The sequence below is a fragment of the Aegilops tauschii genome, chromosome 3, assembly GCF_002575655.3.
Source record: "Aegilops tauschii subsp. strangulata cultivar AL8/78 chromosome 3, Aet v6.0, whole genome shotgun sequence".
NCBI lineage: Eukaryota > Viridiplantae > Streptophyta > Magnoliopsida > Poales > Poaceae > Aegilops > Aegilops tauschii.
Genome location: NC_053037.3, coordinates 490787464 through 490800304, shown reverse-complemented (window position 1 = coordinate 490800304; position 12841 = coordinate 490787464). Strand labels below are relative to the sequence as shown.

At 48.2% G+C, this 12841-nt stretch overlaps 1 protein-coding gene across 1 annotated transcript; it reads right to left on the bottom strand.

Annotated features, from left to right (window-relative positions):
- Positions 1-11517: 11517 nt before the first annotated feature.
- Positions 11518-12573, bottom strand: LOC109743887 (uncharacterized). The gene has a single exon (XM_020302972.3). The coding sequence runs from the start codon at positions 12382-12384 to the stop codon at positions 11746-11748; it is 639 nt and encodes a 212-aa protein (XP_020158561.1). The 5' UTR covers positions 12385-12573; the 3' UTR covers positions 11518-11745.
- Positions 12574-12841: the final 268 nt, after the last annotated feature.

Genomic DNA, 12841 nt, shown 5'->3' with positions numbered 1-12841 from the left:
AACTTGGGAGGCATAGATTATTGAATGAGGAGAGTGCGAACTATATCATTGAGGGTGCGAAGAGAGCGTTCTGCTTTACCATTTTGAGGGGAGGTGTAGGGACATGAGAACCTAAGCAGGATGCCATGTTGTAAGAAGAAAGTACGATTTTTAATGTTATCAAACTCGCGACCATTGTCACATTGGATAAAGCGAATTGGGAGGAATAAGTGAACAGACACATAGCGTTGAAAATTAAGGAAAAGAGAATGGACCTCGGATTTGTTGCGTAGAGGAAAAGTCCAGACAAAGTGGGTGAAATCATCTAGGATAACAAGGTAGTATTTAAAACCCGAAACACTTGCAATGGGAGAGGTCCATAAATCACAATGTATTAATTCAAAGGGATAAGTGCTACAAGAACTAGAGGAACTAAAGGGGAGACGCACATGTTTGCCTAATTGACAAGACTCGCAAAACACAGAATTATGAGAGTCCCTATTACATGGTATGGTAAATTCACTAAGCATAGAAGCTAAGACAGCGGGGTTGGGATGGCCTAAGCGACGATGCCAGAGATCGACGGAGGCCAGCATGGATGTTGGAGGGGTGGCGGCAGGAACTCCATTAAGAGAATAAAGATCACCGGAGCTATTGAAGCGAGCGATCTCGGCCTTGGTCAGGTAATCCTTCACAGATAAACCAAAAGGGTCAAATTCAGCCGAAACTAGATTGTCGCAAGTAAATTGGCGAACAGAGATAAGATTTTTAATGAGGGCGGGTGCAACTAGAACATCGCGAAGTAAAAGAGGTTTGGTGGAAGAGGGAAGTTGAGCCTGACCAACACAATATATAGGAATAGATGATCCATCTCCAAGGATAATGGAAGGGAAAGGAGATTTAGTGCAAGAAGATAACCAATTACTAGATGCAGACATATGACTAGAGGCCCCTGAATCAAAGATCCAATCCGTACCTGAGTTTCCTTGTGCAGCAAAGTTATTCATGGCCTGGAGAAAGGCAGCTTGATCCCAGCTCGGCGTCGCAGGTGAGGGTGGCGTCGGAAGCGGTGCCGGCGGATACGATGGTGAAGGCGGTAGGGCCGGCTGGGGAGTGTAGTAGGCATTGGCCGGCTGTGGTGGGGGTGGCGTCGGGAGCAGGGCCGGCTGAGGTGTGTAGTAGGCGCCGCCGTCGGTGCTGTAATGACCATAAGGAGCATACGTCGGGGCGGCGTGATAGGCATTGGTCGGCTGTCCGGGGTTGAGAACCCCGGGAGCACCAGTAGGCGGCCGAAGGCCGGGTTGCCAGGCACCTGAGTATGCCGGCGGAGCATCGAGGGTGGACGGAGCGGACCAGGGCATGGGCCATGCTTGAACAAGCCCCGTCCAAGGATCATGAGGAGGCCGCCATGCAACCGCAGATAGAGCACTGGTGGGTGGTGCAGGACTCGGTGCTGGTGATGTCGTAGGCGGAACCGAACGAGTCGACGGCGGCCTGTAGATAGGGTTTTTGCCGCGGTAGTTCGGACTAGGACGCCAGCCTGGGGGCGGTTCAACAGATGACGATGCGGACGGCCCGGCGGCAGGAGCCGGCCTGGAAGGCGGCGCTGGTGTAGACGACAGAGGAGGACGAGCCGCAGCATGAAAGACCTTGGGGCGAGAGTCCTTGCGAGCTTGTGTTTCCGCCGCGAGTTGTAGCAAGGAACGAACTTCAGCGAAGGTAGGAGGGGGCCGTATCATCGGTATGAACGAGGCTTGCTTGTCAAAGTCTTCGCTGAGGCCGACGACGACGATATTGATTAGCTGTGAGTCGCTAACTGTATCGCCGAGTTCGCGGAGCTCATCACCAATGGTCTTAACGCGCTGGCAGAACAGGTTCACCGGGGCGTCTCCTTGCACCATATTGCGAAGCTCGGTGTGGAGAGCGTTTTTCCGAGCGTCGGTGTTGCTTTGGAAGAGCTGACGGAGGGAGTGCCAGATGTTGGCAGCGGTGGCGCCGTCGTGATCGAGCATGTTGAAGATCTCGGTGGTGATGCGGGTGTAGAACCACTGGACGATCGCGAGATCGTCTTTCAACCATTGCGGAACGTCGGGGCGGGGAAGACAGTTGGCGGCGACATGCGAGCGCAGGTTGCAGCGGCCGAGGTGGAGATCGAAGAGATGTCTCCAATGGTAGTAGTTGTGGGCGGCGAGATCAAGAACTATGGGGATGTAGGGGCTGACGTCCGAGATTGTGTCAGCAAGAGATATTGGTGCGGCGAGGATGGGTGCAGGGTAGTTTTGTGGAGCTATGGTGAGGGCCGAGAGAGAAGCGGCCGCGGCGTTGGCAGCCTTGGCGATGAGTGCGGCCCGGCGCTCGAAGTAGCCGGGCGGCGGCGGTGGCGTTGGCGGAGCCATACCCTAAACCCTGGGACCGGTATCTGATACCATGAAAGCTGAATAAAACTGTTGCTTATAATTGATTTGGTGCGGCATACAAGAGTATATAAGAGGGTACAAACCGACTTGGGGTAGGGTACAAAACTGACTTGGACTAGAAGTCGTATACCATAATGACTACTCTAACACACGCCAACCCAACAAACTACACACAGGACGCGGTCCCCAGGCCATCACATGCCCTTCCCTCCCCTCCTGAAGCACTCGAAGCTCTCACGCCCTCTTGGCCACCAACCTTCTCCCCATGCCCCTACCTGCCCCCGCCTAGCTTCTTCTCCACGAAACAAGGGGTTCCCAGTTCTGGATCTCCATCGCCAGAGCTACCATGGCGGATGAATCAAGGTGAAATAACAATGCTATGGAACAATTTGCTGCGAAAAAAAGAAGAAAGAGGGAGGACAGATTAGAAAGTACAAGGCAGCACCAACAAGGGTGAAAAAAGAGGTTGATCCTTTTCTCCTCATGTCCAGATCCTCACTCCTTGACTTTCCCTTTCACCCCCACACCAAATTTCTCTTTGAAAAATAGCTTCTCCGTACTTAAAAGACAACACAAACAAGGATAAAAAATGGGGAGATCCGGCACCTGTGCAATTTTAACTAATTATTGTGCAACTAGATCATAAGACAAGTCAACTTTTGCAGCAATGTGTGCAACAAAACACAGAAAATATGCAAATATATATAAGAGAGCACATATAGAGTCTTACTTCACACATAATGCAGAAGAACCAGTGTCATTGTAGCAAAAAAAGAAAAGAAAAAAGCATATTGTAGATACAATGAAAATATAACTACCAACTAGACAAGAAGTATATGTGTTTTTTTCCTTTGATCTTTCCACACAGTAGTATATGTGACTTTGTAGCATAGAATTGTGTGCAAAAATCTTCATCAATTCATGCACCCCCATAGCCTGTAAAACCTGCACATGATGCAAAAAAAGAAGCTTGAGAAAAAAAATGAACCAACGCTAGCTTGTATTTGTGCAACTTAACGAGTACAATTGTGCAACCGACAACACTCCCATATCCATCCACTTGTGGGGTTTGAATTTCATTAGTTGGCAACTTCAACTCATATAAAAGTAAAAGATGCCAACTCAGATAATTTCACATTCATTTTGGTTTAGCTGAAAATCTGTATGCAGAATTCCAAAAATAAACTTTATGTTGGCTGTTGTGCAACCACATCATCTATTTTGTGCAACTGCAAGTACTCCTGCATGCAAATCATGTTGCGTGTTTATGCAGCTATGTAATGAAATTTGAACTAAGGAACATGATGAATTTAGCCTATCTAAACACAAGAAAATAGATAAAATAGTAAATTTAACAGATTATAATCTTCCAAATAAGTGGTGCAACTATAGTCAAGTGCATTTGCAAACCTGGAAAATCATATGCATGTGAACACATGAGGATGCCAACTACTGAATGGTTCTTGTGCAACTAAAGAAGTTGAAGATGCCAACTCATGTGGCACTGTTGTGCAACTATTAAAAAATTGGTGAGGCCAACTCCTGATTGGTTCTTGTGCAACTAAAATAGTTGCGGATGCCAACTCATGTGATATTGTTATGTGAATATTCAAAAAGTTGAGACTGCCAACTCCCAAATGGTTCTGGTGCAACTATAAAAGTCGAGGATGCCAACTCGTGTGATACTGTTGTGCAACTATTTGAAAAGTTGAGGATACCAACTCTTAATTGATTTTTGTACAACTATAAAAGTTTCAGGATGGCAACACCTAGCTGGTTCTTGTGCAACTGCGTAAAAAATAATATCCCAGGTTTCTTTGTGTAGGAAAAAAAATCATAATGCCATTTTATGTTACCTCGGCAGTAGCTGCAGACGATGTGCCAACTCCAGCTACAACTCCAACCCGCGTGGTCGCCTTCCGCTTCCGCCGTTTCACGAAGAGGAATGGGTCACCAACCTAAAGGATGCATGGAAAAAGTAACTTGTGTGTGTGTGCAAAAAGGGAAATGCACCCTCACTGCTTGCTCAATACCCCTGTTTTTGAGTCAAATGAATAGTCACTGACTAGTCGATGAGTCGTAACTAGAAGTCGACTCAGACACCTCGACTAGATCGGCACGGCATGACTCGTCAAGAGTCGCTACCCCAGAACGACTTGTCGAGTGAAAGAACATGCGGTGCCCCCATGTTTGGTTTTGGTAATTGATGACAATCTCTATGGACTAATGGTTGCCTTGAGTTATATTTGAAGGATTTGTCCATAGGCATTTCTTGAAGTTCATGTGTTGGTTTCAAGGAGTTTATGTGGTGACCAAGGTGTTATTAAGGAATTATCCAAAGATTGGTCATGTGAGAGTTGAGCTTATTGCAAGCATGTCTTGGAGAAGAAGATTGTGTGATCATTCATGTATATCTTCAAGACATCATCCAAATGAAGAGAGTTGAAAAGATTCATGGTTGATCAAGACTAAGTCAAGAGTGAATCAACTTGATCAACTCACAAAGCGTAGAAGATGTACCGAGAGGGATCAAGCGATCCCATGGTGTGGTGAGCATTGTCAATTACGCTTTGTGTACTAACCCATGATCTTCGTGAGAGTTCTTTGTGGGGTTAGGTTGCGGTGTGCAAGTTCAAGTGAAGCATCATGAAGAGATCAAATGCTTGAAGCTTGCCGTCCATTGTGGTGACAATGGACTTGTGAAGATGTTGCGGTGTGCAAGTTCAAGTGAAGCATCATGAAGAGATCAAATGCTTGAAGCTTGCCGTCCATTGTGGTGACAATGGACTTGTGAAGATGTGCGGAAGAGTGGCTCACCCATAGTGGAGCATGGGGGAGCAATCAACTAGTCTTCATCGAGCCAACGCAACCAAGAAAGGTGGTCCAATTTGAGGGAGTCAAGATCGTCATCATCTAGCTCAAGTGGACCATGTGCAAGGCAAAGTTTTGCTCTTGATAGGTTTTCTATTTTACCGGTCTCATGATGGTAGGTGGGAGACCGGGTTATAGGATCGATTGCCGTACTATCAAGGGGGGCTCTCGATGAGTAGCTTGATCGTATCGTTCATAGATAGCTCAAACCATTGCATCCTTGCATCATCTTTATTGGTTCTTGTTTGATTCTTCTCTTTGTGAGTTTTGGAGCTTATGGTCATCTTGATGACAAGCTCGAGTTCATCGAAAACGGAGTTCACTCGCATCTTCTATGATGTTTTCGATGTTGGAGGTTATGCCGGTTCTTCTCGGTTGGAGGTTTCACTCATCTATTTGTTGGAGGTTTTGATGCTACTCGTCTTCCTCAATCCAACAAGCTTGAGTTTGCTCAATTCGGAGCTCATATGCAGAAGTTATGGCAGTTTTGGTTTCCTAGCGGTAGTACCGCGGGCCGGAGCGGTAGTACCGCTTGGGTGCTACAAGCGGTAGTACCGCTCTAGAGCGGTAGTACCGCTGGTAGCCCCCAGCCGTAGTACCGCTGCGGTCTCGTGCTAGTACCGCCTCGATTCGAGGGGTCTTTTTTCGTGTCGGGTTTTACGGTACTAGCCACGGCAGTGGGGGCCGTTGTACCGCTCGTATGCGGTAGTACCGCCCTGCCACCGCGGTAGTACCGCTCTGGGCCCAGCGGCAGTACCGCGAGGGGGAGCGGTAGTACCGCTTATAGGGGCAAGCGGTAGTACCGCTCTCTGCGGGGCTGAAGTGGGGGTAACGGTTGGATTGTTCCCCCCACTATATAAGGGGGTCTTCTTCCCCATTCTACTTTATCCTTTGAGCTCGTGTTCTTCCCCCATTGTTGACCTTCTTCGAGCTTGCTAACTCTCAATCCCTCCATGGATTCTTGCTAGTTTTTGAGGGAAAAGAGTGAGGAGATCTAGATCCACATTTCCACCAATCACTTTCTCCTCTATGTGAGGGGAACCCATTGGATCTAGATCTTGGAGTTCTTGGTGTTCTCCTTCTTGTTCTTCCTCTCATTTTCCTCCCTAGCATTAGTTGCTTCGGTGGGATTTGAGAGAGAAGGACTTGGGCACTCCGTGTGCCCTTGCCATTGCATTTGGTGCATCGGTTTGAGTTCTCCACGGTGATATGTGGAAGTTACAAGTTGAGAAGCTTATTATTCTTGGGTGCTTGGTGCCCTTGAGCTTGTTCCTCTTGGGTGCTTGGGGCGCCCTAGACGGTTGGTGGTGTTCGGAGCTCAATCATTGTGGTGTAAAGCTCCGGGCAAGCGTCGGGGTCTCCAATTAGGTTGTGGAGATCGCCCCGAGCAATTTGACGGGTTCCGGTGACCGCCCCCAAGGGTTGCCAAAGTGTACGGGTTCGGTGACCGCCCCCAAGGGTTGCCATTTGTACGGGTTCGGTGACCGCCCTCAAGGGTCCCTTAGTGGAATCACGGCATCTTGCATTGTGCGAGGGCGTGAGGAGATTACGGTGGCCCTAGTGGCTTCTTGGGGAGCATTGTGCCTCCACACCGCTCCAAACGGAGATTAGCATCCGCAAGGGTGTGAACTTCAGGATACATCGTCGTCTCCGCGTGTCTCGGTTATCTCTTACCCGAACCCTTTACTTATGCACTTTACTTTGTGATAGCCATATTGTTTCTTGTCATATATCTTGATATCACTTAGTTGTTTATCTTGCTTAGCATAAGTTGTTGGTGCACATAGGTGAGCCTAGTTGTTGTAGGTTTTGTGCTTGTCAAATTAACCGCTAGGTTTATTCCGCATTTGTTCAAGCCTAAACCGTAATTATTTTAAAGCGCCTATTCACCCCCCCCCCCTCTAGGCGACATCCACAATCTTTCATCGAGTCAAAAACTTTGCACGATACTTACTTCATCATCCTCTGCCTCCCCATCGATATCAGCACGACGCGGCTGCCGCTTGGCGGGCTGTTTCGAGTTCCACCGAGAAGAATTGTTTACATGCCCCTGCATAGAACAAACAAAACACATAACATGGTCAGGAACCCCCCCCCCCCCCCAAATAGTTATTATAATTGCAAAACAAAACGGCCACAAAGATAAATGAAAAATGATGAAAAAAGCAAACATACCTCTCCTTCACTAGGAGCCGCATATCCTTCTACAACCATTTTTGATCTGTGAAAAGAAAAGCGAACAAACAAATTAGTCGAAGCAACCAAATGTATTAAAGAGAAAAAAATAAGCAAAAACAATTGATATCAAAAAAATGCCATGAGGTAAGCAAGTAATGTTGATTTTTCAAATCACACCTACAAAACAAAACAAAAATGTGTGCAACTTGATGCACTGTATGGCCAACAGATCACACATGAGTGTGCAACCAAAAAATCAGCATACACACTGCATGGTCATGATTTAGGCATTGAAGCCAAAACTAAACTAGTTGTCAACCATGCAACTATATAGCCCTTCCCTGTACAACTGCATAAGTGTGACTAAGCCAGCTAGGATATGTACTGCTTTGATTTGCAAACTCATGTATGAATGCATACCCTTGTGACAACAGAGCACACATGAGTGTGCAACCAAATGAACACATATACTGCTTGAACATGGTTTGCACAGTGCATCCATCTGAATACTATTATTTGTGCAACTGGTTAGCCCTCACTGTGCAACTTCATAAGTTGGCTAGCCAATTGAGATTTGTATATGCATGATCCAACTACATTTGCGTTTCTGTGCAACTATGACAACAAAATAGCCAACTGGTTATTTATATGCATGCAACTTATTAGAAAACAGAGAAACCACACAAATACATTTTGAGAGGGTTGAGCAATAACATTAGAACTATCCTCTCGGTACTCTTATGTACTTCCCTCCTTCTATTCCAACTCAAATCGCCGCCCAAAAATCAAAACATACAAACGTTACAGTGTTAGCTGACTAAAGAAAACACTTATTTCACCATCCAATCATGCAGTTTCTGCAAGGACGATGGAACACACATAGAATTGGACTATTTTGCTTCAGTCATGTACTGAGTAGCAGACTAGCACTCAATTAGAAAAAGGAAAACAAACATTAAAAATGTAAATATAAACTAGACTCGTGTGCCAGGACTACTAGCAAATACTACTACACTGTATTGACATGCAGGCACCCAGAATCGCTAGGCTATGATGGTCCAGTCAACGAATTTCAGACGAGAAGGTGTCAATGCTCTCCCACGGGACCCTGCTGCCTGAATCATGCCAGAATCGCTGCCGGCACTGGGACCTGACACTACTGCACCTCCGCTTAACAGATCATGACCGGAAAGACCACATCAGACACCACCACCACCGGAGGCTGCTCCATCTCCGCCATCACGTGACACAGACATCAAACGCCACCTTGACCAGAGGATCCTCCACCTCCGCCATCACGGTGTCCTGGCACGTGGAGGAGATCATCAAAGAGCAAGCAGATGGGGGGAGTGGGCTCAATCGGAGCCGGAGGGGAAGGAATCTTAACCAACCTCGGGCAGACGAAGGAGACGACGGCCACATCCCGTCGACGACGGCGGCGCACGGCGGCGATGTGGCTGGATCTGGTTGCGCAGGGAGGAGCGGGGCAGTTGGAGAGGACGCCATGGTGGAGTGGGCTGGTGGTGGTGCGGCCAAGCCAACCGTCGTCGTGGTGGTGCGACGACGACCTCGGGGCAGAGCCACGCGGGGGTGGTCCTCCCCTCCCCCGATCCGCCGGTGGAGCGTGGTGGCCGATTAGTGGGAGGCTCCTGCTGGTCAGCGTTGAGGGGAGAGGCCGGTGAGCCCCCTCTAATCCAGATCCGTGGGGAGAGTGAGAGAGAGACGCGGGTGCTACGGGGAAGACAGAGAGAGGTTGTCGGTGGGGTGGGCCGGAAACTTGTCAGATAGCGGTTGTGATGGCCGGATCGTGCGGCCGCGAGCCGGCCGCTCGATGTGTCCAAGTAGTGCGTATGCACTTTTTAGATTTTAGGATTTTTAAGATCATAAAAAATTGAATCTCTTAACATTTTATGTTTTCTTACACATTTATTTCAAATTTCAGAACTTTTCAAAATCCCAAATAATTTAAAATAACACATACAGAAAATAAAAAAATGTGGAAGCTTTTCTTTTTAACTGTCTTAAAGTGGATGTCGCAGCCTTGAGTTCTTTTTATTGAAATTCACGAGATTGAAAATTAGGGGGCGGCATTTGGGCCTGCCCGACCCGAGACGACGGCATTCACGTCTGTTTCGCCGGTCCGGCGAAGCATAGCACTGTGCCAGGTACTTCTCAAAACAAAAACAAAAAGCAGTGTGCGAGGCTTCTTGTTTTCGAGTGCTGTCATACGGGAAAAACTGTCGCAGAAGAACTTGCTACCCGCCAAGTCACGCCTCGCCTCTGTTCACCAATATAGGAAGGACGTTTACGGTTCAAAACGTCCTATGTTGATGAACAGAGGGAGTATCTATCTATCTACGTATAAGCAAGTCACGAAGAGTACAACCACGGGACTGAGTACAACCCATTCACTGTTTCAGACGTTTAGTACAAGTAGCTCTGCCTAAGTCCATGCCAGTTTTGCTGGCTTGGATTTCACTTTCACCGCGTCAGTGGCAACTCGACAGAGACCTTGGATCTGCGCTTTCTGGCAACCGCGGATCATCCCGATCGAGCCGACGGTTCCTCGGAGATGCTAGCTGCAGTTTCTCGACGGAGATGCGGCTGCGGCTGGCACACAGGATCTCTACTTCTCCACGCCCTGCCCCTGCACCGACATGCTGGCTCCAGCCAGAATCCAAACACAACAGCTAAACATGCTCCTGCCTCAGCTAACACAATAGCTACTGATGTATCGAGCTCCAGCCCTCAATTTTGTTTCGAACGACGGGGTCAGAAAATCTGCCATCCAGTGATCTGTCACAGTAAGATTTAGTGGACTCCTTGCACCTCCTGGCATCAGTAGACGGATATATCCTTGGGAAAAAGCTTCGCTAGCATCCTCGTCGCATGCTTACAGGGACTCCGCAACTGAATAAGAGCTTCACAAGTGCAATACGGTCAGATAGACAAAGTGAGATTTTAGTGGATCAGACTTGTATTCCGCTGCTATAAGTGCTAGTAGTAGCATTGCACCAAAGCTTCACCGCATTTCCTCTTTCTAACTGTCGACGAAGTGCTAGTAATGGGATTGGGATGTTGAATATGGAACAAGTATGAACCTTTATGACCGGCCCAATACAGAATATGCAGACAGAGCATCCATGAGATGAAAGGGAACAAAGATTTGCCCGTTGCTCTATTGGTTGGACTGTATATTCCTGATGCGGAATAGACAGACAACTCCTGTATAGTAGTACGAAGAAGATCCTCAACACATCATTGCCAGTTTTCTATCAGGACAAGATTTCAGATATGCTGGCGACCAATCTCTAGTTCATACAGCTGGGAAAGGCAACAAGTGTTCCTTAATAATAAGAACATGTGGGGGGTCATGGTAAGCTATATTTTCTGTTTGCTTGAACTATTTCGACAGCTAAGCTACCGATATCTTTTGGAAATCCAGAATCACAGCTCCATAGACCTGACGATCTGGCATACATACAAGATAGTGTTCGACTATACTATGAACAATATTTAAACTGGGTTTAGACTAAAATTAGTCGAGTGCCTGATTGTGCATCTCTGACATAGCCTAGTATCTTAGTACTCTAAATTATGACTAAACTATAAACTTCCTAAAATAATTTTAATATCCAGATAAACATCACAATGAAAATTCGAGGACACACCTTCAGCTAAGCAGCACGCAGAGCTTATTTAACTCGGACCCTGAATACTGAACATCACCATCAATTGCAGTAAAATTTATAACACCTGAACAACATTGCACCCATGATCCATTTCCATGTCCTATGCGTGACCTCAAATACGATAAACGATGGATAGTTTGCAGAATCACATCGGCAAAAAGAACTGCAAAACTATCGTCTTCACCAAACAAAGCTGCAGTAGCTAACAAGCTCGAGTAAAGCATCCAACTCCATAAGTGCAGTGCAAAGTAATCTACACCACAATAACTCAAAATATGCCCAAGTTTACATTGTTCGATGTTAAAACTACATACTTTCGGAATGTAACCATAGTAAGGATTGATAAACCATATCTCTTGGGGCAAATTAACACAGAAACATCCATAAGAACACAATTATCTTAATCCATACCAAATAGTTCAATGTCTAATGACAGCTCAAATAAAGAGTTCATAAATAAGAGTAATGCCGTAATGGTGAGTGATACAACACACATTTTTACAGGTGTAGCTAAAATTAACACCTGATCACGCGTAATGTACAAAATAATTCAAACACACAAACTCAATGACTGGTCGAAGGCAGCTACCAAATGCAAACGCAATGGATCAATCGAGCAGGCCGGTCTTCCGCCACACGGCATTGCGTACCTGGCGGAGGTCCCTCCCCTTGAGCGTGCGCCCAGCGCCTTCCAGCACCGAGAAGGTCGTCATGGGCGACTCCCGCGCCCGCGAGCGCGCCACCATCTCGTGCGGCGGCAGCATCTCCTCGTCCTCGTCCTCCTCATCGGGTTCACTCGCGAAAGCCTCGAACGGCGGTCGCCGCATCCGCGCCACCGGCACATTCACCGGCGCGGACTGCGGCATTTGCATCGCCGGCGCCGGCGCCGGGCGGGGGATGGCGGGGATCATGCGCGGAAGGGCCGTCGCCGGAGACGCGGGTGACGTCGAGGCGGACGGGGGCGGCGAGAGAGGCCCGAGGCGCTCGGGGAGGGCCTCGAGGATGCCCCCCGGCGGGCGGCGGAGGCGGGGGCTAGGGTTTGCGGTGCGGAAGGAGGAGATGAACAAGGGCCGGCGCGGCGGCGGCGGCTGCGGCCGCTCGGGAGATCCGACCCCCGAGCCGAAGAGGTCGTCCTCGTCGAGCTCGAAGGCCGCCGAGGCGGGCTGGTCGCCGGCGGCCGCGCGGGGGAGGAATGCGCCGAGGAAGCGCTCGGAGCTGGGCGAGCTCTTGTGGCGCGCGCGATCCATGGCGAGCGCGAGGCGAGGCTGTGCGGGCGGGCGGTGTAACGTCTGGCGCCGTATTTGCGATTGACGGCGCACGTCACCGGTGGGGAGGCGGCGATCCGGCAGCGCAGTAGGGGAGGGATGCGTGCCGGCGCGTACTTCGGTGGGTCCGCGGGTTTGTTGGACTCTGCTGCCCTTTGGGGAAGAACGGAGCCACCAAGGTTATGCTGCTGGGGTTTTCAGATCCGTGCAGTACTTTCACCGCAGGGATTCAGAGTTTTTTTTGTTACATTCTTTTTATTCTGTTACATTCTTTGTACAACCGTTTGTTGCAAAAGACAGTGCTTAGAAGGCGCTTAGACACGCTTATGCACTAGGCGATGTCACTTCAACTTTATTTATTTTTCTTTCTATTCCCACATTTTGAGAATGCGGCGAAACAAATAGTCTGGAAATTTCAATTTATAAAACTGTAAAACTT